This window comes from Anoplopoma fimbria, chromosome 13 (assembly GCF_027596085.1).
Source record: "Anoplopoma fimbria isolate UVic2021 breed Golden Eagle Sablefish chromosome 13, Afim_UVic_2022, whole genome shotgun sequence".
NCBI classification, from domain to species: Eukaryota; Metazoa; Chordata; class Actinopteri; order Perciformes; family Anoplopomatidae; genus Anoplopoma; species Anoplopoma fimbria.
Genome location: NC_072461.1, coordinates 13,071,805 through 13,099,190, shown reverse-complemented (window position 1 = coordinate 13,099,190; position 27,386 = coordinate 13,071,805). Strand labels below are relative to the sequence as shown.

At 39.8% G+C, this 27,386-nt stretch overlaps 2 protein-coding genes across 2 annotated transcripts; one reads left to right on the top strand and one right to left on the bottom strand.

The window, feature by feature from the left end:
- Nucleotides 1-3,232: 3,232 nt before the first annotated feature.
- si:dkey-3h3.3 (uncharacterized protein LOC100144568 homolog) lies at nt 3,233-9,975 on the top strand. The gene is made up of 5 exons (XM_054610705.1): nt 3,233-3,295; nt 5,087-6,076; nt 6,583-6,800; nt 6,894-9,669; nt 9,893-9,975. The coding sequence occupies exons 1-4, from the start codon at nt 3,290-3,292 to the stop codon at nt 6,961-6,963; spliced, it is 1,284 nt and encodes a 427-aa protein (XP_054466680.1). The 5' UTR covers nt 3,233-3,289; the 3' UTR covers nt 6,964-9,669; nt 9,893-9,975.
- Nucleotides 9,683-17,947, bottom strand: golph3a (golgi phosphoprotein 3a). The gene is made up of 4 exons (XM_054610706.1): nt 17,292-17,947; nt 15,321-15,452; nt 13,503-13,617; nt 9,683-12,109 (listed from the first exon to the last, which is right to left on the bottom strand). Exons 1-4 carry the CDS (start codon nt 17,499-17,501, stop codon nt 11,685-11,687), a joined length of 882 nt encoding a protein of 293 aa, XP_054466681.1. The 5' UTR covers nt 17,502-17,947; the 3' UTR covers nt 9,683-11,684.
- Between the last annotated feature and the right edge of the window lie 9,439 nt (nt 17,948-27,386).

The following is a 27,386-nucleotide window of genomic DNA, read 5'->3' as shown; positions in this document are numbered from 1 at the left end:
GCGCTCCTTTTTTTTTTTTTTTTCCAATATTACTAATGTACACTCTATTGGTTGAATTTGACAGATGTCTAAACCTCGTCCATCCCGACCCGCGTGATACTTCCACTGATGCTCTAAAGCTCTCCCTCTCTCTTTGGATATTATCTACAAAAAAAAAAGAGGCTGAGGGCGGAAACAGGTTGATACGCGAGGAGGAGGATGGCTATGAATTCGGGTCATAGCCTACTTTTTTCTTTTTATTCCCGCCGGTTGTTAATATTTGAAGCACCAGCATCAGAATATAGAAATATATTTCACTGTATAGTTTGCGAAAAATATTCATTTATTTTAATAATATCGTATGAATTGTTGTTGGCGTTTTTGTTACTTGCAAAGCTTTCTTTATTCAGCTTTTAAAGAAACATAATTGATACAATAATATCACGATCATTAGTTGCACCAATTAATTCCCTTATCCATAATAATTAACCATAAAATAAACTAACATAACATGTTTATAGATTTTAAATATATTATATATATTTATATATATATTAGGTCTAAATAGGCTTATTTATGGTATAGTAAAGAGGGAAATTAACATATATCAACTAACATATCAATCCACGCACTATATTCACGGAATGCGTTCAAACACAACCTGGACAATAATGTTCAAAAATCCATAAGGCACAAATATAATAAACAAAAGAGACACACATTACAACATTTCTAAAGCGTCAATTCTGGATCCAACCCTCTGTAACAGCCGGTATGACTGCGGTCCTCTATCCGTACATACTGTGCTGAGACCGGGATGCCCGGGAGTCTGTATCGGCTGAGGAGAAGTCGCCGACGGAGGAGAGACGGCAGCATGACAGCCCGCCCTTTTCAAGAACGACCAAAGCCAGCTGCCCCCTCTGTTTGTTCTGCCGGCAGAGAGTCGGAAATGAACGAAAAATAAGCCGTGTGATGAATAATACTAACAGAGAAAGGAGTCAAAACCCAGCGGTTGGTGTGTCGGCATCAGACGGTCACATGGTGGCTGATCTCCGGACAGCACGGAGTCGGTGCGTGGAGCTGCGCTGACACCTGCTGGACAAACACCGGTACTGCAAACAAAACAAAAAATCAAAGGGGAACGCTGCCTTCATGCGCAACTCGGAAAACTTCACTTTCACAGTTGATAAGTCATGTATTTCTTCTCAGTGTCTCTACGACGTCCCCCCGGCGTCATACAACTGATACCGTCATAACCATATAGAATATATTAACACGACAGGGCACTCAAATTATGATGATACATGGCTTATAGGCTTCTAGATTTAAATGTCAATAGTTCTGCAACAACATTGTGATAATGATTTCTGTTGCCTAATTAAATCTATACATTTTTCAATGCCTGTAGCTGGGTATAAAAGAAAATAGGAGGAAGATGTAAGCGGATTGTTTATGTTTCTTTTATATTTACATTATGTGTAAAAACTTTATTACAAGTAACTTTATAATATAGTAATATAGTAACTCATAATTGTAACAGGTTTTAGATATCACCATGAAACTTCACCCAACCCATTGCTTTCGTTGGACAGTTATTTTTGGAATGTTTTTGGAAAATGTATGTTTTAAAAGGCTGACTTGCATAAATTTCGACAACAGAAATCTGAACATTGGATGAACATTGGATGAAGCCACAAAATGAAACAAGATGTCGAACCATGGTTCGACATCTTGTTTCATTTTGTTGACATTGGGAATTTGGGATATCTCTTTGTAACACTCCAGAAATCAGACATAAAATAATCTATTCTCTCCAATTTTTTAGTAAGAAAATGATATATCTATCAGGCTGTGAATGATAAATGTATTATCCTTAACATCCGCTTTAAAAACTGTTTTTTACTGTCACTTCTCACCTCTCCGATCTGTAAAGTTCTTTCCAATCAGCCTGAGATCAAACTCTAGAAATCAATCTGCATATCTGACTTGGCTCAGTTATCAATTAAAATCTCAATCGTTTTATATACAAAGAGCCAAACTGCTGGCTTTTGAACACAAATTGCTGATTCTATAATCTAAAATTAACATATAAGCACGTTTCCAATCTGATAAGGCTACAGATCACTGAATCAATCTGCGTACTTTAACATCACTCATAAGCAGCATTGGTACACTAATTATTAATAACTCCAGCACCACTGTTATTAATTATTAATTAGTTTAATTAGTTATTAATTGTATGTGAACACAGTTTGGCTAAAAATAAATGACATTGCATGTATTTATGTAAATTACTTCTCCAACACATTATTCAGGATGTTGCATCTTGTGTAATGCATTCTTTGTATTCTATTCAACTTGTTTATTAATTCATATACGTTTTCCTTATTTAGTCAAGCATGTTGACAACTGCTGAAAGTACAAACTCATGTTATCTATCTTTAACCAAGTATGTTAAACCATAAGCACATTGCCTCCCAGAATGCACCTGTGAAAACACCTGTGACCAATTAGATCACTTAGAAATCAGAGCTTGAAGATTATAAATAGGATTCAGGCTTTCTCTGTGGTGTGCACAACAATTGAGGACAATTTTGAAGAGAGCTTGTGAAAGTTACTGTCTCATACTGTTAAAGTATTGAGAATAAACACATTGCACATGTGTTCATAGTCGATATTTCAAGCACGCTGAGATTAAAAATGCTAAAGCCACTAGATAAAAGTAATTTATACTTAGTACAACAATGTGCGGCAGAAATGCTGAAGGAACTATTTATTTTGTGTACAGCTGTGAAGCAAAAATAAAAAAAAATGTAAAAGAGTTGGTATAGTTTTGTATAATGTGTTTGCTTTTGCAAGATGTATTTTGATAATTAGAGATTGCAAACAAAAAATAATCTTATTATTATTCTAATATTACCCATATGCATGTTTAAAACATCCAATGCAGGAAAGTTTACAAATGAACGTAGTGCAGTGAAGAGCACATTTCCCTCTGAAATGTTGTATAAAACATATGTTTGTAAGTGTAAAGTACCTTAGCATGGAAGTAAGTGTGTACATATATACTCATTTATACACTTTAAAGAGCGAACGTGTGGCTTTTTGTTAATAATATTCTATAACTGACTTCTTAACCAGTAGTTTTTATGGTGGGTGTAATGCACTCGGTCACCAGCAGGGTTCGCTAAAAGACCACAAACAAACCAGCTGAACCTGAAAGTGAAAGCAAACAGCAGCAGAGTCACCAGAGAGTAAAGAGAGTCAACAACACACTGTCGTTGTCACAGTTTCAAGAGAAGCCTGCAGTATGGAGGTAGGTCCCAGATATGTTTACATTAAGTATAGCCTAGCTTAAGCAGGCTAACGGAAAGGGAGATATCAAAGCAGGAACAGGTCTCATAGTTAACGTTCGTCGGAGAAGGTTTGGTTTTAGGTTTCACCCAACTCATGTTTCGTCATTGTTCTGAAAAAGACCCCGAATATTGCTGCAAATTGACCTCACTCTGTTCGACTCAGTTGCTAAAGCAAACTATAAAGACATGTTAAGTTTTTTCTACGGGAAGAAAGTGCTCAAAGTTAGCCAGAAAATTATCGAAATGAGGTTTCCAGTTTTGGGCGTCTGCCTTTCAAAATAAAAGCTCGTCAGTTTTTAACGAGAGCTTCAGTAAATAATCGTTATTCTCATACATTTTTATGTGGCCCAACGTGGGCCATAGCTCATACTGTTAACTTTTCATGTTTGAGTATGCTCTATAAATACAATGACCTGTTTTTGTTATTAATTATAGTTATAAGAGTAAACTATCAGCTATCAGAGTAGGCCTAATCTCAGGTTTTTAGGACTTTTTAAAATGTTTTGATGGGAAATTCTAGATGGTAAAACAATTTACATACAAACAATAACAGACAGAAAAACAGTAACAGTTTTTTTTATTTGTGGATAACAGGAACAACAATCTGCACAAGTCTCAATTTAGGTGTACTCAGTAGCAAAAATAAGTCCTTTAAAAATGAAAAAAAGGTTTTATTGTAAAATCTGCATTCTGAAGCAATATTGCTGTCACTAACAGTTTTTTTAAGACATCCTAACAAGATATCAAGGCGACACTAAACAGAACTTTTTTTCAAAATATCTGGATCTAATATGGAGTCACTTATGATTTTGAACACATTAAAGCTAGGGTAGGTAATGTATTTTAGAAACTTTTTTCGTTATATTTGATGCAATTCTCATTACATCCAGACGGCAATAAATAAATCAAATGCTCTGACAAAAATAAGAAAGAAATTCTGGTAACTGTTGCTTTTGCAGGACTGTAATGAGCCTGTCGAATCATTTCGTTCAGCCCAAATGGTACTGTAACGGTAAAATATATATGTTTTTTAAGACAAGATGATAGTGGCATAAACTATTTGATTTTTTTATGATCCAATGACTATTCGAAAATCCTGACCTATCCCTAATCAAAAGATCTGTTTATGACCTCATGATAGTGAAGTATTCCTTTATTGTCCGTGAACTCTTCTGCTGTACAATAGAGTGCTGCAGGGATGATGTCATCTTGTTGGAAAACAAGTTAGCATCACCCTGGTTCCCTCCACAAGAAGCTAATGGGATTTTTTACATTGGATTTTGGATTATTGCAGAAAATAAGCTCTGTGGCAAACATACGTACCCTGTTTTGGTCAGCAAGATAATATTGACAAATGAACACAACTTTTATTATTTTTATAGCATAAATTCATTTGGCAGGAGTAAAAAAGCTAACGCTAAGCTATAAGCAAACTTGATCTAGTCTCATTTATCAACCTGTTAGCAACGTCCTTTTTTTAAGATACTTAAAAGCTTCAAAATTCACAAGAGGGATATTTTCTGACGGATTTTATGTCGTAGAAACAAAACATTAACAGTTGCAGAAGTGCAAAAATGTGGAGTTGTTCCTGCAGCACTCTACAGGTCTATGAAACACATTTTGAAACACAGCTCTGATGCAGACATTTCAACAGGTGCTCGAGTAATTGTTTCAACCCCAGAACTAGCATTTTAGCACGTAGCAGATTTAGATGGCTAGTAGCTAACTTGGACCGTCATGTCTCTTTGCAGTTCATCACAGACATGACCGTTATCATTGACGAGGCGTATTTCGAAGACCCCAGAAGATTAGTGAAGATTCTTCAATCTTACCATTGTGAGAAAAAAGCCTCCTGTTACAAGGTGAGAGGAACCTTTGATGAGCTGGACAACCTCTCCATCAGACTGTTGGAGGTGAGGGATCGGTCTGATCCTGTCGCACATAGACAAACCCGTCCGCTTCGTGTTAAACCCGTAGAGGTATCCGGGGTTGTCATGGACTACATTCAGCAAAAACGTGCAGAAGAACTTAGGAAAATTCAAGGGAGCAGTTTTGACATTGTAACACAGCCTGATCCCGGAACAGTTCACCACGACCATCGTAGCACGGTACAGGTGACTTTCCGATCACGCCACGCCTCCTCGAACCCTGTTCGCACTGACTTAGTGAGGCAGCGATTCATCACATTTTATCAGAGAACTGCTTCCGACCTGCAGGTCACATCCATCCCGGCGAGTCCACAGCGCGACCACAAAGACCTGCGGAAGAGATTCCCACACCTCCTTTTTGAACCTGGCCGCAACAGAGGTGAACTAACAGTGACTGGGCCCTTCATCCACATTGCTAAATTGAAAGAATTCCTTTCAGGAAATACGGCAAGCTCGAGTAAGAGTCCGGGGGACAAAGGTCCGGCGGACTCTAGAAGCGGCAGGACCTCGGGTCCGTCATCTACGCGGGACAAAGGCCCCGAAGAGGACCCGTGTCCAATCTGCATGGAGCAGATAGATGCCACAGAGAAAGAGACTCTGCGGTGCAAGCACTCGTTCTGCAAGGGCTGTCTGAAAAGAGCTTTCGACTACAAGCCAGTGTGCCCGACGTGCGGCGAGCTGTACGGAGCTTTGACGGGGACGCAACCCGACGGAGGCAAAATGAAGGTCACCAAAAACATTTCATCTTTGCCGGGATATGAGAAATATGGAACCATAACAATCCATTATAACATTCCAAGTGGCATCCAAAAGGTAAGACTGCAGTTACAACACTGACACATTTTAAATTTCATACACAGAATTTGACAAAATTATCTTAATTCAAGGTATTTACCAGATTTTCCAGGAGTGGCATGGTTGAAGACTAGAACTTTGGTCACAAGATAACAAGGGACCATTAGGGATCAGCAGAATCCAACAAGTTAGTTATCTTCACCAGGAGGTTATGTATTTGGTTGTGTGTGTCAGTGCATCTCTGTTTGTCTGTCCAAGCTAATCTTGCTTTCTGCTTGATTAGACATCTTTGCTGTCAATTGTTGTTGTTAGAACAAAAATCGGAAGTGGCAGAAATCCGGATTGGCAGGTGTGGCAAACAGTCGACCTCCTGGCCTGGAGGCAAATTAGGCCGTTAGGCTATTTTAACTTTAGTTTGTTTTCATTAACACAAACCATGAACTGTACCCAATCCTTAAAGTCTTTAGAGCCCTTAACAACATTTCCAAGCATTAAGCAGAGAAACCTCTCCCGTCTGCCCGCAGGAGGAGCATCCCAACCCGGGTCAGCCGTATGAAGGGGCATCCCGTACGGCCTATCTCCCAGACTCCTCAGAGGGCAGGAGGATCCTGACGCTGCTGAGGCAGGCCTTCAATCAGAAGCTCATCTTCACCGTCGGTCGGTCCACCACCAGCGGCAGGAACAACATGGTCACGTGGAACGACATTCACCACAAAACCTCAACAACTGGAGGACCAACTCAGTAAGGAGGAGACTCATTTTATTGATGTTCTTCATAACGACAAATCTGGAGATATGAAGTCACTGAATTTCTGCTCTGTTTTCCTGTTCGCAGCTATGGATACCCAGATCCTGATTATCTCAGCCGAGTTCAAGATGAACTGAAAGTCAAGGGAATTGAATAAGTTGCTTTAAGGTTCGTCAACACATAAATTGCGAGCTGAGATCAAAGTAGTTCTGCACAAACAGGGGAGGGGTTACGGCACAGAGGACCACAAACCAGGAGGGATAACTCATTTTAATGTGCTAAATAACGATACTAATAGCCTCTGCCTCCTTTTTTAAAGTTGTATTCATTTTCCAAGTCCCTTCCATCATTCCTCCTGTTGTTTTAATGGATCAGTGTTTGTCAATTTATTTTGTTTTAGTCATGTTTTGAATGATCTTGTTTAAACTCACTACATATGATATTTGGAAAAATAAGCCAATTCTTATTTGTCTGTTGAACGTTCTTTGTACGTCATGATGTGTAAGCAGTCTAATTCTGTGGCGAGGCAAAGCCATGACTAGGCCGTCTATCTGTGCAGTAGTGATTCAACCAGTTGCACTGCAGGAAAATCTGTTTCTAGACCAAATTTATTTTCTATCAAAATAACTACTAAACACCACTAAAACGTTTTACATTTTACATTACAGTAGTAAATCTGTGGTGCCCACATATCTTACAAACAGTATTTCTGTAGCTGATGCTCTTAAATTAAATTGAAATGCTTTTAAACTCTTATACAGTGCCCACTTTAAATATGTTATTTGTGAATCTGTTAATAAGTGAAGTTAAAACAAGTAGAAATAGCCAAATATTAGTTTATGTTCAAGGGCCCAGTTAAGAAATCACAATGTAAATGTAAACAGGTTAATGTAAATATGTAAAGCTAATAATAAAATCTCACAAACAGTAAAGGCGGAAATGGTAAAATGACGGTGTCTGTGCACAGAGGTTAAACAGATCATTTCACTAAATTTAGTAGATATCTAGTGTCTAGAATTTCACTATTCTTTTTTACTCATTCCAGGAGAAAGTTTTGAGTTCTGTTAAAAAAGCTACTAGTTAATTTTTTTTTGCGAGAAAGTAAACGGGAATAATCCAAATATGTTGTCAATTTATCCATCCAACGCTCGTTTTGAAATGTGATCTTTTTTGGTGATGTGAAAGTTGCTACGGTTTTAAACTTAATTGTTGATTTAAAAGGCATTATGTAATACATACTTTTGAGTTTGTAGTATTCAGCAGTGTGAGATTTCGCACACAGCCGAGGAAATGGAGCAGGCTCTGCTGAGCTTAGAATATGGCATAAATGTCCACAATTTGAGAGGCAGTAGCTGAGGGCGCTGTTCCAGTGTCGACTATCTGGTTGTTGACTCCACGGAAGAAATGAACGCAATCAAGTCGACTTTACATACGCCAACAAATTAGTTGGATCTCCATCTTCAGACTGCGGAGCCCTGAAGCCCCGCCCCCTGATTGCTACACACGGCGTCGTTTGCCCGATAATTCAAAGTTCATTAATATGTAACTCGTACAGTAAAATTAAATGAAATGTTAAATGAATGTGTCCATCTGGTAAATATGTCACCAGTGAAACTCAGGAAAATACTTAAGACCCACACACACACACACACACAAATGAACATAGATTATTGTCAATGACCGTAAAAAGTCCTCAAAGACGTCAAATAAAACTTAAAACCCGTTGTATAATTAGGCACTTCCAAGCTCTTGGTTTTTATTTTCTAGGGTCAAAGAAAGTACACAGACTAGAGGTCCCTTTATTTTAGATAACATATATATTTCTCTCCACATTTCGAGGTGGTTTCTTCTGATGCATAAACCTCTTAGTCACCTCTCCTCTCCCCGATCACTGACCGATCGCTCCCAGCCGTTTTGCTACATACAACGTCCAGAGGGAGGCCATCCGTAATGAAGCAGCGTCCTTCACAAGATCCATGAGGCGGAGTAGCAAAAAAAAGAACAGTTACAACAGATGTGAAAATAAAAGTCATATAGATAAGAGGCAATATGAAAAAAATTAAGAGCAAGGTATGGTTCGTGGTGAAAAGGCTTTGTTGAATGTTGTGTCCAACCAGCTGAACCATGAGAAGATTTTTTTTGGAAAGCCGTTAAAATGTCCTTAGAATTTGTGCCTGATACAAACACACCAAGTATATACATCAACATCTGGAATGTGAGCCCATCTTTAAGATTCCTCGGATTAGACTTTGTTTGGATGATCCATCAGATCCTTTGAGGTTTGGCACCGTCAGCGCATTTAAGCGTTGCTGACAGTTTAGAAAAAGCACTCGTTCCCATGATAAGATCAGTGCTTCATTCAGCGCTGTGAATCCATGACATCATCAGACTGCTAGCTGAGCTCCATTAAAGGGGTAGTTAGGGTGTGTTAAGGTGGGGTCGTGGGTGATGTACTGCTGTGGAGGGGGGGCAGCAGCAGAAACAAAAATCATTATCAGTTTAAGTATTCGCTATATTTAGAATATTTTCGATGGGGAACTGAACTAAAAGTGAAACGTATCTATACCGTCTTGAGATTGCATGCCTAACCCTTTTGAATCACTTCCTCGGTCATATTGTGGACCTTTTTAACAATATCAGAAAATGAATAAACAATTTTTATTTTTATTTTAAATGTATTTGTATTTTTATGTCATTCCAGTCATTTTGTCTTCCTGTAAAAACAATAGATAAATAAATATGATGTGTTCTTAAGCGAGCTAGCATCAACCAATTTTAACCAATAATACTCCCAGAAACTTCTGTTTCACCGCGAGTTAATGGGAGTCTGGTTACTTTGAAGAGCGCATAGATAACGGCTTCCGTTCGCCGTTTTTTTTTTGGGGGGGGCTCTAAAATAAATCCACAGCAGCAAGTCTCTTTTCCCCGGGTCGTTTTTTTTTTTTTAAAGCTCCATCTAGTGTAGCCCCCACAGCCCTCCTTCAAATCACCTGAACTATCCCTTTAGGAGCAAAACTACAACCAACAGCTCTGTATGATTTACATATCATAAACTGAGTGCCCGCTGGTCAACCACTAGACTCAAGGATTGGATGTGTTGGCTCTAAAAAGCAGACAAAATAACATTTCCAATCCAGTAAATGACCTAACCTTCGTGTTTGAGGGCGCTGTGCTGGCAGTAAACATGTGATCCAATCTGTTTTAGAGCGACTCAACGCGCCCTGGAAATTGAAATTCATAGAGTGAATGTCTTGGATGGTTTTTTTTTTTCCAGGCAGCAGACACGCAAACCCCCCCAAATACCCGAGGAGAAGATCATCATAATGCAATTGGTTATTCACTAATATGTGTATTTTAGTTTGCTAACAAGGCAGTCGGAATCAAATGGGGCTGCTTTCCTGAGTTTGTTTTTGCCACAAAAATGTTTCAATTTCATTTATTTATTTATTTAACCCCTGGTTAGAATCAGCATCATCATGCTAAAACCCCATAAATCACACACCGGTTCTATCATGCAGATGACACTAAACCCAGACTACTATTACACACTGGAATCCTGAATGTAGCCTGGTTTGTATTTAGACAGGGCACCTAGATGACGCACGATCCGAGTCCTCCAGCATATTCATGTTTCATTTTGAATAAAGCAACTACTGACCAGAGGACATAAATCTCACGTATTTATGACAGAAAGTTTGTTAATATCTTTTGTTTTTTATTTTTCCTTCCATCCTCAAACTTTGTTTTGCTAATCAACCCCATCAATTTGAAGTTTGCCAAACTTGTATACTATTTTTAACCCAAATGATGCTCTCCATATTTTGGCTTTCCATTTTTTTAAGTCTCCCCCAAAAATAATAAATGGAGCCGAGGTCTAACAAACTCATAGGCCACACGAGTCACCATTCCATATTCCCCCAGACGTGTCCATGCATGTGCAGTCTTATCGTCCCAGCGACAAAGGAGCGATCTTCCATGCGACTTTCAGGCTGGAGGGGAATGGAATGTAGGGGTGGCACGGCGCCCATCACCGAGAAGGTTCACTTCCAATCCAGGAGGCGGTCCAAAGACATGCAGGATCAGGTGAACTGGAAACTCTGTCTGTGTGTCGTTGTCCTCCCCATGATATACTGGCGACATGACCAGAATGTACCCGTCCCCCGCCATGGCCAGTGTGAGCTGGGACGGTCACCGGCCCCCCTGCATCCCTGCACAGGATAAGCAGGTATATATCCATCTATTATACATATATATATCTATGTATAGATATATATAATGGATGGATTAAGAGGCATCATCCGAGGACTTGATTTGAAAGTCAAAGAACGCGGCGACACCAGACTTATCACATCCACACGCTCCGATCCCATTTGATGGATAAGATATCCTTTAACAGACTTGACAGGAGTACCAGCTGACCTCTGTACATGTGACGTGTACATGTATGTCACGGCTTCATCCTCGGGCGTGTCACCTGGAGCAACCTGTGCCATACGTACTGTACCTTTTAAGAAACCGTTCCGAAGATAGAAAAGCATAGAGGATATGAATCGCCAGCATGATCCCGACCACTTCTTAAAAAGTTCCATGAGAGTTGTTATTTTTTTTTTAGCAAAAGTGAACACACGAGGGGGGGGATGGGTTTTTGGAGGACGGGGCCATTAAGTGAATGATGGACGCGGATAGTCATCTGGAAGGAAAAAGAAAAAATGACTGAGGGAGAGGGGTGAGAAAAGAGGGCGGCCCGTTCCATAAGTCCAGGCAGAGGGTTAACTGTATTTCAGTCCCGTCACCATGTCGGGGGTCCGTGCCCCGATTCCCACCCCCCCAAAAGTACAATGCCACTTAGAATACCGAAACTGCTCTTCAGCGGCGGCCTCATTTGGTGAAGGCGGCCACCACGGCCCACAGCAGCTCGTTGGCGTTGGCTTTCACGCTCTCGCCCTCGGGCTCCAGCTCCAGCAGCTGTCTCACTCTCTTCATGGCCAGGTCGTACTGGTCGTCCAGCAGCGGGGCGAAGGCGTTCTCCAGCACGTCGGAGGAGTGCGCCAGGAAGATGAGCGCCAGCACCCGCTTGTCCATTCGCTGCGCATCGTTCACCCACTTGTCCAGCACGGCCTCCTGGACCTTCTTGATGAGCCGCTGCTTGATGTTGTTGTTGGTCAGCGGGTGCGTGGTCATGTCGAAGAGCAGGAAGTTCTGCTTCTCCGTGGTGAGGACGCCCTTCTCCACCAGGTTCTTGGCCAGCCGCTCGCGGACGTTCCGCAGCTGGTAGTGAAGCTTCAGTGGGTTCCACGTTTCTCCTAAAGACGAGGCCAATAAAACAGAAGACAGGTGATATTTAGGGGGGAGATGGGTTGGGTCAACGGTATATGTCACATAGAAGTGGTGTACATCGTCCCAAAGATGGGAACCTCAGGATTCATTTGAGATGGAGCTCAGCACCGTGTCAAGTGATTCTAGGCATAAAACTGTGAATAAAAATGGACGTCATGCAAGAACATTTTGCTATTCTTATCTAAACTTTTTTATTTATCATACGGTGGGTATTTAGCAAATGACTCGCGTAAACACAACGAATGCCACCTGGGCGTAAATGAGCGCATGTTTGAGAGAGAGTTGTAAAATCACTAATAATACTTTATCTTGTTCTATATTGAAGTCCTGCTTCTTAGAGATCCATAAAAGAAAGTCTGTCATTTTTTAACAGAAGGATCAGAAGAAGAATAAAGTGACCAGCTGAAGACAAGGAATCGGGACAAGAGCTGTTATTGTCGTGTCACCTGAGGGTCGAACTTTCACTGAGATTAAGAAAAATGTTTCCATATGAAAAAAATGCCTCGACCAGAGCGAAACGACCGATGCAGGTTCAGAGTTCCTGAGTCAAACAAGATAATGTCAGATCATAATATAACATAGTTGTGTAATTTATTTGGGTTTTTAATCTCTAAATTACTTCAAAGTAAGGAAATATACAATGCATTAGTGAAAAACATAGGACGGATAACAGCAGACTAACTGCACGAGTGCTCCGACCGGTCTGGGCTGCTTAAAAACTGTGTTTGTTCTTAAGAGAAAAGTCGAAATACGAGAAAATTACTAAATGTGGTAAGTCAATCATATAGGCCACTTAAGAACCAATCTGTTGGTACGGGGGTTCTTGCACGAGGCAAATTGTGTTTTGGTTGGGCGCCTAACAACATTTTTAAGAAGACTGTATGAGGACTTAGAACATTCACATGCTCAATTATGTCTGATAAGTTGTTGTGGCATTTTTGGGTTGATATCATTTGTTGTACAGGTTTGGTACAAATTTTTATTTTTGACCATTTCAGAACTGATAAAAATAGTCAAAAGCCCCTCCAAAATACCACATGAAGACACCAACACCTTGAGGAATACCATAAAAACTCCATGCTGTGATTTGGTATCTTAAACTAGTGACATTTGGAGATCTCTGGAAGAAATGCATTTTTTGGCAATTGGATGGCGAGCTTCTATTCAGGAAAATGATCAGAAGCTTCGTAGCATTTTTTTTTAAATTTAAAGTTGTTTATTCTTCATCAGTCAAGTATTATTTTGCCTCAGAAGGGTTTGATTGTTGTATCACGTTGAGAATCACCACAACGTCTGATGCCGTCGTCTCTTTTTACACGTACACAAACGGCATGAGGCCGATGAAGCAGCCGGACTCACCGCTGAGCAGTTCGATCCAGCTCTGCACCGTCTCCGGTGGCTGGGTGTCTTTGATGTGTTTTAGGGCTTCATCGAGGAGAACGTCTCCTGTTGGAGCATCTGACTTACAAATCACCTGTAAATCAGAGAGACAACAGACAGTTACGAGTTGTAGTTACCAGAGGACATTTTGCTGAAATAATACACCGAATTTGATCGATTTATCTGATTAACTGTTTAGTCTGTCAAACATGGTTACTTAGGAGCCCATGGCGACATCTTGAAATGTGTTGTTTTGTCCAACCAACAGTGCAAAACCCAAAGATATTCAGTTCATGATGACATCAAACACAGAAAAACAGAAAATCCTCACATTGCAGATGCTACAACAAAAGTACGTGGGACGTTTTGCTTGAATTAATTGATTGATTGGTTGATCTGCGGAAGTTGTTGTATTAAATGAAGAATGACTTTGCTCCAAAACAGGTTCACTTTATCTCTGCTCTTCACTTGTATGTAGCCCATAATAGTGAAGGAATAAGGAACAGATGAGTGTTTAGTTTTCGAGGTGTTCAAGGTGGACACTCTCCATGGAATTAACAGGAAATAAAATGGAAATATTGGGGTTGTTTGCTCCAGCTGTATTAATAATGTCATATGTAGAGAGAAACACACCTTTTACAATATCATAAACTGACATAATCCAATAATTTGCCAAATAAATGTATTAATTTGTGACTATACATTCAATGTGATATATGCCATGTGGTGAGTTAGACAGCTTGTAAGTTAACTAATAGAGTCCTGCAGGAATGAGTACTAAAACCAGGAAATGAGTCAGCATGTTTGCACTTCCGGTTCCCTCTTTGATTGGGTTTTTGGTTAGATTAGTTTATATGGGCGGCTGTGGCGTAGTGGAGAGCAAGGTAGTTCTCCATTCAGAGGATCGGTGGTTCAATACCCGACTTCGGCAGTCGATGTGTCCATGGGCCCCCAAGTTGCTCCCGAAGGCTTGCCATCGGTGTGGACTGGATGTTGCATGAATGTTAGTTAGAGTCTGATGGTGGCACCTTGCATGGTAACCTGTCATCAGTGTGTGAATGGGTGAATGATATGTAATATACTACTGATTGTAAGTCGCTTTGGATAAAAGCGTCTGCTAAATGACTGTAATGTAATGTAATGTAATGTAATATGTCACAGAGCATATTTTCTGCAGTAATCCAATGGAAAAATCCCACAGGCTTTTGGTCCAGGGAACCAGTTTCGATGCCAACACCCTGCAGCGTTCCATTGGGCCGTGGGCAAACTGACTCATTTATAAAATAAATGTTTTACAACAGATGATTTAGAACTCCTCAATTAGCATGCTGAATCAAGCTATTTCCCACATGGTAATCGCTAGCTATCGGATATTTAAAAGCTGTATACTGTGCACTTTGCTAAATGAGATATCATAAAACAATATGAAATATGTTCACTCCAATAACTGGTTATAAAATAACATGTTAGCATGTAGTTCTTTGGCTCAGAGAGTGCAGTAGTGTTGGCAGTAGTGTTAGCTGCACATGTAATGGGAGAATAAACCGTGCTTGTAGAGGATTCCTATTTAATAAGACGCTGCTTAATGCTTAATAAACATGTCATAAGACCTGTTATATGAAGTCATGGGAGCACTATATTAAAGAATAAATCTGTAAAAGAATAAGAAAAGAAATGTGGAAATGTAAAGAAATAAATAAAAGTATAAAAAAAACATGGAATGCCCCCCCCCCCAAAAAAGGGGCAACAGCAGAACCATTAATTTAGTAAAAAGGTAAGCAGAGACACGTGTCCTACCTTCCTCGCCAGTAGACCTTTCCTCCTCATGCCACAAGCCTCGAGCTGAAGACGTCCTCGCAGAGCCAGTTCTATCAGCATACACCCTCGCAGCCCCGACGAAATGCAGTCGTTCCAGAACGAGGTGTAGCCCTACATCATGGAAACACAAGTCAGAACCCTGGTTTGTTAGAAGGCTACCATGCAACTACAACAGTCAAGAATATACTAACAAGAGGGCTCACTGGACCCAGACAGGATAATTCCTGTTGATCAAGCTGATAAACATGCGAAACAACTGGTAAGAAGTCCCGGTTTAGACCCAGAACAGGCTGAAGGGATTATACATCTGGTCTGGCCTGGCAATGCCTCATGGTTCCTGAGGAAGAGCTGGAAAGCATTTCTGGGGAGAGGGCCGTCTGGAGTACCCTGCTGAACCCCCGCTGCCCTGGATACGCGCCAAATAACTGATCAGGCTGTTGATGTCTGGAGCCTGAATTTAAACACTTTTTGCATAAGAAGTATGGCACCGAATCTGGAATTTTATCGTTTGTTTTAACTTTTCTTTTTTGCTAATTATGTGAACCTTTTAATCTGGCTGTTTTACAGATTCTCTTGAAAAGGAGATTTTGAATCTCAACGGGCTATATCCTTGTTAAATAAATGCTTCATAAATACAAATTTATAAAAAGCTAGCATAACATTTTCACATCACCACCTTTGTATGTGCGTGTGTTCCCTTAAGGCTTCTGTCCACAGACTGAATACAAAATGGAAACTGACTACTACAGGTTGGAAGGCAATTCATGGCTATTCGCAAACGGCTTAAAGGGCTTCTTCTTTGACACTACAGCCTTATACATGCAGACAGGAATGCAACTTTCTAAACCAATCGAACAAGTTGTGGAACTGCAGCATAACGCTGAGTTTAAAAGAGTTTTGTTCTCCATCTAACAAACATCCAGCAGTACATTAGACTTCAAATGTGAGGCATTCCAACGAAAACTTATACCAGTATGGGTCAAAAAGTCAAGAAAGGGTGGAGACGTCTTGCTGTAGAATGCAGAAGTGCTGGTTAGTATACGTACATTGTTAAGGTATAAAGCGTCAGCGTCTCACTATGGAGTATCAGCATTTGTTGTAAGACTGACATTGATACAAAAAAATAAAAACTTCCTCGAATGACAGTTTGCAGTTAACCTGCCACAGATTTGTTTCAATGTTTATTTGTCTCCATGATGTAGCTGTGTTGTTTTGTTACAGGTTTGGAGAGGAAACCAGTTAGCCACCTGTTGAAACTTCCAGATACATAGGTGTATCAATATGACTATCACTTGCCTCACCTTGGTAAGACACAGATCATCTCCATTCAAATGATTATAACAAGTAACTGAGTGCACTAGTGATGATGCAATCCTCAATGATACGATTAACACTCTCCCTCTCTCTGTAGTTTACTGTTGAAATCAGTGATAAGGTCACATTACAGAAGGACCCTGAAGCAGCCGATTGATCGCTCCACTGTGCGCCATTCAGCATCACTGGATACGTATCATAACAGATTATTAGCTAACCCATCTGCCTGAAGATCAGTGCTCACTTTTAACCATGGTTTTTCTGTGTATCCTGTTAAGCTAGCTCACTCACGAGCAGTTAGCGTACCGATAGGAACAACCGTCTCGAGAAAGGCGAGCTGTCACTAGACGATATCCAATCCACGGCCCGCCACGGTGTTAAATGTTCCGTGTGGTTTCTCGACATAACCGTGTTTCACCAGAATACAGTGACCAGCCAGGTCTGCAGCCGCCGGGGCCCAGCATTGTTGTTAGCTAGCGCTAGCCTTATAGCAAGCCGGAATGCTAACGCTAACTAAAGCTGTGTCGGTAGGAAAACACAGCTAGCTCACGTTAGCTCGGGTAACGTCCCCGTCGACCAACACCAACATGTACCTGCATCTCATCGCGTTAGACACGAGCATGTATCCGCTCCTACCTCTCGGTCCTTCAGTCCTAGCAGCAGCACTTCTTCCATCAAGGTGAGACGCGTTTCTTTGGAGTCCCCGGTTTCGTCGTCGTTCTGCTCGTCTCCCCGCCGGGGCTCGAGGTCCTCCTCGCCGGACGGACGGTCTTTGTCGGCGGCGCCGCGCGAGGCTTCGGTCCGCCTCTGCACGAGGCCCGAGCTCCGCTGGACCAAGGAAGTCATGTCTCCCGGCAACTTAGCTGAACAACGACCGAAAACAACGCGCCTCGGACTACGCTGCCCGGGATGTTGGAGCCCAATTACTCGTTGTCAACCATATAGCAGCTAGCTCTGGTGTTTGGGCGAATTGACTAGTGCGGCCCGGGTACCCTTGTCATCTGGAGCACTGTCCCCCCCCCCTTCCTTGACTTCGTCAGCAGCAGTATAATGTCTTATCTAATATGGCGCCGTGTGGCGAATGTGGTACCGAACTTATCCAGCAGGTAGAGGCCGAGACAACCCGGCTACTCGCAAACAGGACCCAAGTAACTTTGAGTTAGGGTTATCAGCCTAATGTAATAAGCGAATACACACTGTTGTACTTTTATTATGCATCATGTCACCCACATCATATGTGCAATATAACTCTTTACTACTGTTCAATATCATTGACAATATCTATCTCAATATCGTGCTCAATATAACTTTTCTATTTTAGTTTAGTATCACTTCTTATACATTTGATATTTTCAGTCTGTAATTTAATCTTTGTTGTTGTATTTTACTTTTGTTCTATTTCATTTGATTTTACTGTATTTATTTACCTTACCCTTATTGCTATAGTATTTTATTTTGCAATGGTGTCAGTATTATTGATTTTACACTTAATTGCTAATAATTGTTATTCTATTGTTCATACATGTTTATATTTGTATTCTATTGTTTTGCTATTCTTTCATTTTAATGAAACTCTGGCTCAAGAATTTCCTTGTGGATTAATAAAGTTCTATTTTATCTCCATCTTATAGTTGTACAATATAGTCAAATATATTATATTTCAAGTAGGTCTATTTCAAGGGTGGCCATACTTCTCTTTCATTTTGGGCCATTTATAGAAAAATATAGTAGTAAATGTGTAGTTTTCAACCAGTTCACTGCAAAACCATGGACCACAAAACCTGATATGCTATAAAAATACAACATTTGACATAACAGTAGTTAATTGGTGGTGCCCATATGTAAAATAAAGTATATCTGTCCGTGCCTGCTCTTTAGTTTTATTTAAATCAATATTTTAAATGTTATGATGTTTTGTGTTGATCTGTAAATAAGTCAAGTTAAAACTGGCAGAAATTACATTTTACTAAAGTTAGTAGACATCTAAACTTTTAAATTAGGATGTGCAATGTACATAAATAATAAGGCCTACTATAATTCCCTTAGATAATTATCCTAAAAAGTTGTCTGTCTCTTGAAAATTGTGCCAGTCCCCCTAGGAATTTTAGGAAAACTGAATGTGTCTTTAAAGATACTCTGTAACGCAGTATTTTAAAAAAGCACCAAAAAAACGGCACCCTTGCACTATTTGTTCCGTGGAGAACTTACTATTTTTGGGTATTTCAGGTTGCACAACCAACTCTGCTCCCAGTAGACCACATGAAACTAAAAACCTGTGCAATACAATACACTGTGCAATTATAGTTATAAGAGTTTTTCTGTCCGTACATATAATATTTCAGTTATTGTGGATTCTTTACTGTTTTTTATTGCTTATTTATAATACTTGTTTTTTATTTTCTTTTATCTTGTTTTTCTTTTACTATGTCTCTTGTTTGCACTATAACCTATGCTGCTGTAATCCTGTACATTTCCCCGCTGCGGGACTAATAAAGGATTATCTTATCTTATCTTATCTCTTTCTCTCCTGCAAGGCATACTTGTTTTGAAGTTTGAATATTGTAATTTTAGAGAAAAAAATGCTGCATAACACAATCTTGTTAAAAATTTTACTTTTAGGAAAGTGCATCGCAATGCAATCACCGAAGAGAGAAAAAAAATTCTGCACTGTGAATTTTCTGTGTTATGATTTACATATGACATGATCACGAGATCAGATTCTCCTGCAAGAGAATGATCTCATATTCACTACGTTTTAATCATTCTTTATTGCATTCTCCACCAATAAAAAGTACGTTTAGATTAATTTTCAGACGCATCCCCTACAATTTTAGATGCTCCTGAAGGAACAGGGCTAGTCTATAAAACAAACAGGAAGTGCAAGTCTGCTTATTTGTCGTTTTGGACAAAGCATCTGCCAAATGAATGAATTGCACATGTAGCTGAATATAAATCTGTTTTGATGGTTGACCGCCTAGTTTCAGGATGACATTTTGTCATTTTTTTTGTCAAACTTTTAAAGACTCTCTCTCACACACACACACACACACACACACACACACACACACACACACACACACACACACACACACACACACACACACACACACACAACAAAAAGGAGGTTCAATAACCTATGCTAAGGCCTACAACGAGGTCGAACGAGGTCATATCATTTCCTCCCATTATTCTGGCCATGTGTTTGTCTGGACAAACAATGCTGGCTTCTGCCTCTAGCCACAAAGCTTTTTTCATATCATTACGTCACTATTCTTCCGTGTTTCAAAAATAACACCTGTATTTCAAATGTGTCTGTACCAGTTCAAACTATTACTTATTTATGATTAACTTTATAAAACACTAACAAAAACCTCACAGGAAATGGACACGCTTATTTTGTACTGACTAGCTCTTCCCTCGTGGGTTTTGGTCCTCACCAGAAATTGGTTAGAGGATTTGGGATTCACCACCATCACTCAGGTATCGCAGCGGGGATGGAGGAGACCGGGAGGAACAGACCCTGTGGGTCTTCACTCACTCCTGCCTGCCCATCTTTAGACGAGCCATGGTGCTTCCTGGTGGCAGCCAGGTGCTTAAGTTGGTACAACTGCTGGCGTTATGCCCATCTAACTGGTATATCCACATTAAAACATATTATTATTTATAATAATTATGTAATATCTCTGTCTTGTTTATATTGTTTTGTAATTATTATTATTAATAATATTATCAATATTATTATTATTCAGAACAATAATAATAAATACTAATAATATCTCTGCATTGTTTATGATGTTATTGCTTGAACTGTTTCTGTTTTTACTACGTAAAGTGCCTCTAGAGTACATTTTAAAGCGCTATACTAAATAAATTATAAATAGCTATAAGCTATAATAAAATGTATTATTATTATTGTTATTATTAGTAGTAGTAGTAGTTTTATAATAATAATAATAATAATAATGATTATACTTAAAGTATTGTTTAAGTTGTTTTTTTTTTAGTTGTATTATTATTAATAATAGCAGTATTATTATTTATATTATTAACAATAATGAAATGTTGAAACAGCCTGATGTCTTCTTAATGTATATTAGTCCCATATTATTAATAATAGCAGTATTATTATTTATATTATTAACAATAATGAAATGTTGAAACAGCCTGATGTCTTCTTAATGTATATTAGTCCCATTGGCTAAAATTCATATTTTTGAATGTGTAATGCTCAGAATTTGTCGCCACTCTTCATACTCTTCATACTGGTCGTTAACGCCGTAGTCCCTGTGGTTCACTTCGGACCCACCAGGCTCCGCCACATCGCTGTCCACACACGGGGAGTTCAGAGGCGGCGTACAGTGTGGGAGGAAGTGGTGCCGGGGAGGGCGGAGTTCAGGGCAAAACAGCCGCCTCGACAAAAAAATATGGACATTTTGACTCCGCCCTCCGCCTGCAGCCGAGACCAGGGCGGCCGAATGAAAGCTCATCAACTCCCCGAAGCATATCATCCATACCTGAGGAGAAAGAGAAACGCAGCACCACAATAACTAATACTGTACTTTCTTTTTTTTTTGTCACTTCTTGGTTGGGGTTTCGTTGCACTGGATATTGGTTGAATGGAGTTTTGAATTCTTGCCACTTTTTTTTTTTTTTTTTAATCTCAACGTACGCTACTTTATTCTCGCTGCGGATTTAAACCGTTAAGACGCGTTTAAATACACTGTGAACCTCGGTGTCAAGTTTTTGTTGCTGTTTTTCCCAACCTGGACACATGGAATCTTCTAGTGCTTTGACCCGGAGTTGGGAGCCCTCGAAGTGCATGGCCATGTAGCCCAAAGGTACCGACGTTACTCTGCATTGTATTTTAATGTAGCCCACTGTTAGAGACCTGACTTTGTGATGCAGTTGTTTATATTGGCATACATTGTATGATAATAGTGTAGCTAGTGCAGCTTAAATGACTATTTCTCTACCAGAGCATGTATAAAAAAAAAGTGCGTGGTTTTCACTGGGAGACATAGATGAATAAATAGGACGCAAAAGACCCGACTTTTAACTCCAAAGCACCGGGAGTTCCATTCAGCTTTACCAGCCCACTGCTGACTGTCTCGTCTGTGAGCACCGACTGAGATTACAATGTACGTTAAAGCTATGTGTCACGTCAGCCTGTACACTTCCCCTGACCACATCTGTGTTTTCTATTGACACTACAGGAAAAAAACATTTATATATTTTTTACAATTCACCTAATCTTACCATTAGTGAATGCCTCATTTGCATATTCAAATATTACATTTCAGAAAACTTGTAATACAAAATGTTATTCTCTTAATGTTGATACTGGGGAAGTTTCATGTTGATATTCATTAGTTGTTTTTTTTAATGTCTTGAAAATGTAAGTTATTTTACAATTAAGTAATTGTATTAGTTTTTCCCCAGATATCTCCACTTCGGTAGCACTTACAAACACCAAACTCTCCAGTTTCATGCCTATCTATATTCTAAAAGTTTTTTTACAGAGGGGTTTGTTGATATATCATTCATAAACAGATTTTTTCATAATTTTATTTCTAAATACATAGAAAAAAATGATTATTTTATTGTTGTTAACAGTATATTCCATTTATTTATTGTGATATGAAAAGAAAAAAAATGGTGACTAATATGTCAACAAGATGAAACAAGAATTTTGAACCTATATTTATCCAATGTTCAGAATGCAAATTAGCACATGTTTGATGAGACAATGCCTTAATTTGCATATTAAAACATACATACTTGTAATACAAAAAGTACATTTCTTAATGTAAGCAATCAATTAGGGGAAATTTCATGGTTATAACTATAAGTGATTCATTTTTGCTCTATTCACCTGTAGTGTCTCCCCTTAAAGATAGAAAACTAATTCAATATTTTCCCTCCCTACTCTACACAGTTTGTTTTCTGTCATGATCCAGATTAGGGAGGCGACTTGCTTTCAGCTCAGTATGACTGCTGCATTCCTGCAGCCGAGGAAATCTCCGCTCTCTGCGACTGCATTCAGTGCTTTCCTCAAGCTCTTTTGGCTGCGGCTTCACCATGACTTCACTATGAAATAATGTGAAATCGCTTTTACATCCAGAGGCTGCATGCCATCCAGGCTGTAGTGATCATTCCCAGCCTGCCACCTTCAGGAACCAGACTGAATATAGTTAAACAGAAGTTCTGGATTTACAGTATGCCGCACGTTTTTGGAATAAGCTTATCTCTGACGTCTCTGTCAGCATTTTGGGTGAATCATGGGCTCCAATAGGATATGAATAGAAGAAAGTATATTTTGCTTACAGATCTAACACTGTAGATTAAAAGGAACGTGGTGGTCTACTACCAGGGAAATAGTATAATAAAAGTATGATTATGGTATTATTTTTTTCTTCGGGACACCGAATATGTCACCTGAACCCTTGTATCACTAGATATCGAGTACTGATCTGATACCATATGTTTTTAATATGAATGGATGCTACATTCTCCGCTAGCACCGGCCTGGTGGGTATTGGGCATGTGCAACTCTCAACAGAGATGAGAGGGAAGCGAGATGACTCACTCCTTAGCTGATTCAATCATCGATATTGGATGCAGCATCGTTTTTTTCAAGAGCTGATGAGAGTAGTAGCTTACCAGTAAGCCATCTCGCTTCTTTCAAGGGATGTTAATAATTAACGGTTAACTGGCAATGAGTATTTTGACCGATTCATTCTATCAGTTAAACTGTTAAAAAAAAAAAAAGTATAGAATAGCTCTGGTCTGCCTTTAAGGTCAGCCCACATTAAGTGTGCCAGAGCCGGAGTTGTTGCTAACGTACGGGCTAACCCCCTTAACTTTAATCTGCAGTTGGCTGACAACCTCATGCCTTATCTAATTGATGCGTTGAGACTTGCTGGGAAAGTGGCTGCACGTGTCCATGACAACGCATGCAACATCGTGGCTGCTAACACTCCCTGACGTGTAAACTGGTTTCCTGTTTTGCGCATACACTGCAGCAAGTGGTAGTCGATGAATTTAACCTGTTAAGGCGTCGGTTATTGTTGCAGCTTGGTGGCTTCTTAGTCACTTCAGCGAAAAAACAACATGGCGACGGCCGTAATCCAAGATAGCAACGGCGATATCGCAGACCTCTAGGCTTCAAAACCGCAGTCCATAAACCAATGAGGGACGTCATAATAATATACAGTCTGTGCTTCTTTCTCATCTTTGAGTTGAACGCGTGCTGCACGCATCGAGCAGGATCAACGGATCGGGTATAGAGGGACATGTGTTGTTATGGATCCTGTGTAGCGTAAATGAGCTGTAAATTATATGATGCCCTGATATCGGCATACTCACCGATACCGGATGTATCTGAGGCATTTATGACACCCAACAACTCTAGTTATTCTGGCTTTTAACAATAATAAATACGTTTATTTACTTTCTTGGTATAAAAATAACCTTACCTCCCGCATCAACAGGCCCACAGAGGAGGTGCAGGGGTTTCCTTCAACCCCGCCTCCCAGCCGCTTGGTCTTCATTATGCCTGGGGAAATATCTCTGGATTATGCAATAAGTGAACCTTTAGGACCTAATGATTAGGACTATTCATGTGTTCATTAATGGACCTAAAAATATATTAGTCACTGGTTTAGGAAAGTATAGGAATTCTAAATGGGCCCAATGGCATCCCATAATTCCATGATCTGGCCTCTACAAAAATCGGCTTCCAAACCCATTACTGTACCTGGGGGCTTGGACTCATGGACCTGATTAGCCTCCATTTAATCAAATGTATTAATTCACTCTAAGATCAGGGTCGCATACATGTGTCACCGGGCTGAGACAGCTCCAGGATGATTTAAAAAACCTATGAACATAAAAAGTATTAAATGGTTTAAACATTAGTTTGTTTTGTCTTTGTCAGGTTTTGGCATCGGTATTCCACAGTCACTGAATGTTTTTTCACTTCAGGCTTTGGCTGAGTTACCCTTAGGGTTTGTACACTTAGGGTTTGAGAGTGTGTGTGTGTGTGTGTGTGTGTGTGTGTGTGTGTGTGTGTGTGTGTGTGTGTGTGTGTGTGTGTGTGTGTGTGTGTGTGTGTGTGTGTGTGTGTGTGAGAGAGAGAGACAGACAGAAATGGAAAGTGAGGGAGAAGAGTTATGTGATAAAAACGTTGGCTACATGTTGGGTTCTGCTGAAATGTTTTTAGCTGCCTGACCAGGATGGACCTGAATGACGAGGGGCGGGGTTTTATGTAGGGCTTAAAGGAATGATTCATTCTTTTTCATGTCCGTCTCAAACCAACAGTCAGGTGTCCCTACCAGCATTGAAACTGGTTTAGCTTTTTCTTTTGTTAGGATAACCCTTCCTAATGTGCCTTCAATGGAGGAGTTATGGTTGTTGCCTTTGCAACAAACAAGGATTCCTGTACTAACGCTGAAATTGAAAGCGACCAGTATGAACAGGAGGAATGATGACAGCAAAATAAACCTAAAGGTGTTGTCTTAAGACGGACAAAAGTGATCTGATCCTATAAATCAATAGCAGAACTTGAAGGAGGAGGCATTTGTTCAGATAGGCCCAGTAGGGGAGGGACACTTTGCTTCCAGCTTACTGTTATAAGGCAAGTTCCTACAAGTACACAGTACTTTAAGGGCAGTCATGTCTGAGCAGATTATCTGTTTCTCATAAACACGGGTGCATCGCCCACTCTTGTAATCAGATATGCAAATTCATAGAGATTTTTACATTTTTTATTTTTAAGGGTATGCTAAAGTATCAACTCATTTGAGCATCTCGTTATTATTGATTCTCAAGAACACTACAAATACTTTATATGCAAAATATTTTGTGGCAGACAGTGGCTCAGATTGCACAAAAAATTGTGCAGGGTTTAAAGGTAAATGAAGATGCCACAGTTACCTTAGATTAGATCCTACAATTAGATTTTTAAAAAATTGCAATATATCGCCTTGCTTACAGTATCACGGTGTATTGTGATATATTAAGTCGTAACCCCAGATTCTACACAGAATCAGATTTAGAATCAGAAACGGAAGGAATTTGGCTTGGTGAATGGTGCATGACAATAAACGTAATGCAATAGTAAAATACAATTTAAAAATAGAAAATAATACAATTTATAGTAAAATATGATATACAATCATACAAACAAATAAAGAGTACGTTAGGTTAATTAATCGGAAAAAAGCTTTGGAGCAATAATCACATTCGAAAACTATCGTTGCTGGGAAGGTTCAAGTAATTGATTGAAGTGTCAAGAGCACAGTGTTTAAAACTATATCCCCTCGCTTCCAGTATCTCAATATATTGCGATATATTGAATCGTAACCCCCATCTCATTCCCATCAAAGTTTCTTTGTGTTGGTCCCCAGAGATTCTGTAGCCCCCCTTGAAGTAAATACACACAGATTGGCCCCTAGGTAACGCAAATGGTTTGCTTAAGGTTAAAGTGTTTTAATTTAAGCTTGATTTAACTTCAACTCCGGAGCTGCACGACTCCACGTGATGAACAGTCAGGAGCAAAACAAGAGCGCCTGGAGTAAAATACGGGAAACACCTGGAGATGCTGGTTTTGAGATGATACTGTTTGCCTGACACACACACACACACACACACACACACACACACACACACACACACACACACACACACACACACACACACACACACACACACACACACACACACACACAGCAGTTGGTGTCTGCAAGAGACACACAACAGTGGTCATATTTACACGAAAACAGCAAGGTGAAAGTCCTCCACCCCAAGGACCGAATCAGCCTGCTCTGCTCCCTCTGCCCACACCGCTCGCATAAAACTGCTGACAGCAGCTCAACGCAGCCTGAAACAATAAATACCTCTAATCCCTGGCATGTTCCCGTTCCCCCTGTCCAGCCACAGAGCCCTGAATCAGTTTCAGCCCCCAAACAAACCAGGTCCTATTGTACATGGTTTTATAACGACATCATCACCTTTTCAAAGAGAAGAAAAGAAAATGCTGATTAACGGCAAATTCAACTAACTTCACCTTGACGAGGACTCTCTTGGGTAAAATTTGTCAGATTGACTTTGTCCTGCAGCGCTGAATGTTTTTTTCTGCTTTTGTGGTGAGTTTTTCCTCATTCACCTGATTTAAATTGATTTGAGCTGCTACCTTTTCCCAACAAGTAAAATTTCAGAGTATTTTCCTATTAATCCCTGATATTGCAATTTGTTGCTTTGAGTAATCCCCCAAAATTTGATTGATCAATAACTGTTGCCGCCTTAGGTGATCATTTTAATTTATTCTGGCAATACTGATGATGATTTCTATTTCAGGGGAGGAAGAGAATACTTTTTTTTGAGGCAGACAGAGAGAGCGAACTGCAAAAAGTAGGACAAATGGCACGTATGGAATGCTCACCAACTGCTCACATTGACTAAGAAATAAATGAACAAACTAGTCTGTGCTAAAACTTTTTTGCCACTGTATTGCCCAATAACTTAATGAAAGCCTCATAACTTGACATTTTGGACAGAATATGGTGGAAAAGCTTTGTGTTAGTATAGAGTTTCCAACCATGCTTGAGAAGGCAGTATTTTTTTAATATTAGTTTGCTAATTTTTTCAACAAATGAAGAAAAGAACAGCTACCATATGGTATAATTAAGTTTTATAGATGGTAAAACTGCGGCACATACCACTAAATTGGCG

What these genes read in the sequence shown, in the direction of transcription:
- si:dkey-3h3.3 (XM_054610705.1), top strand. An exon ending in TTCCAAGTGGCATCCAAAAG is followed by an intron (nt 6,077 to 6,582) that starts GTAAGACTGCAG and finishes GTCTGCCCGCAG; the next exon opens with GAGGAGCATCCCAACCCGGG. An exon ending in ACAACTGGAGGACCAACTCA is followed by an intron (nt 6,801 to 6,893) that starts GTAAGGAGGAGA and finishes TCCTGTTCGCAG; the next exon opens with CTATGGATACCCAGATCCTG.
- golph3a (XM_054610706.1), bottom strand. Translation starts at nt 17,501, where the DNA reads ATGACTTCCTTGGTCCAGCGGAGCTCGGGCCTCGTGCAGAGGCGGACC. An exon ending in TAGGACTGAAGGACCGAGAG is followed by an intron (nt 15,453 to 17,291) that starts GTAGGAGCGGAT and finishes TCCATGATGTAG; the next exon opens with GGCTACACCTCGTTCTGGAA. An exon ending in AAGGTCTACTGGCGAGGAAG is followed by an intron (nt 13,618 to 15,320) that starts GTAGGACACGTG and finishes TCTGATTTACAG; the next exon opens with GTGATTTGTAAGTCAGATGC.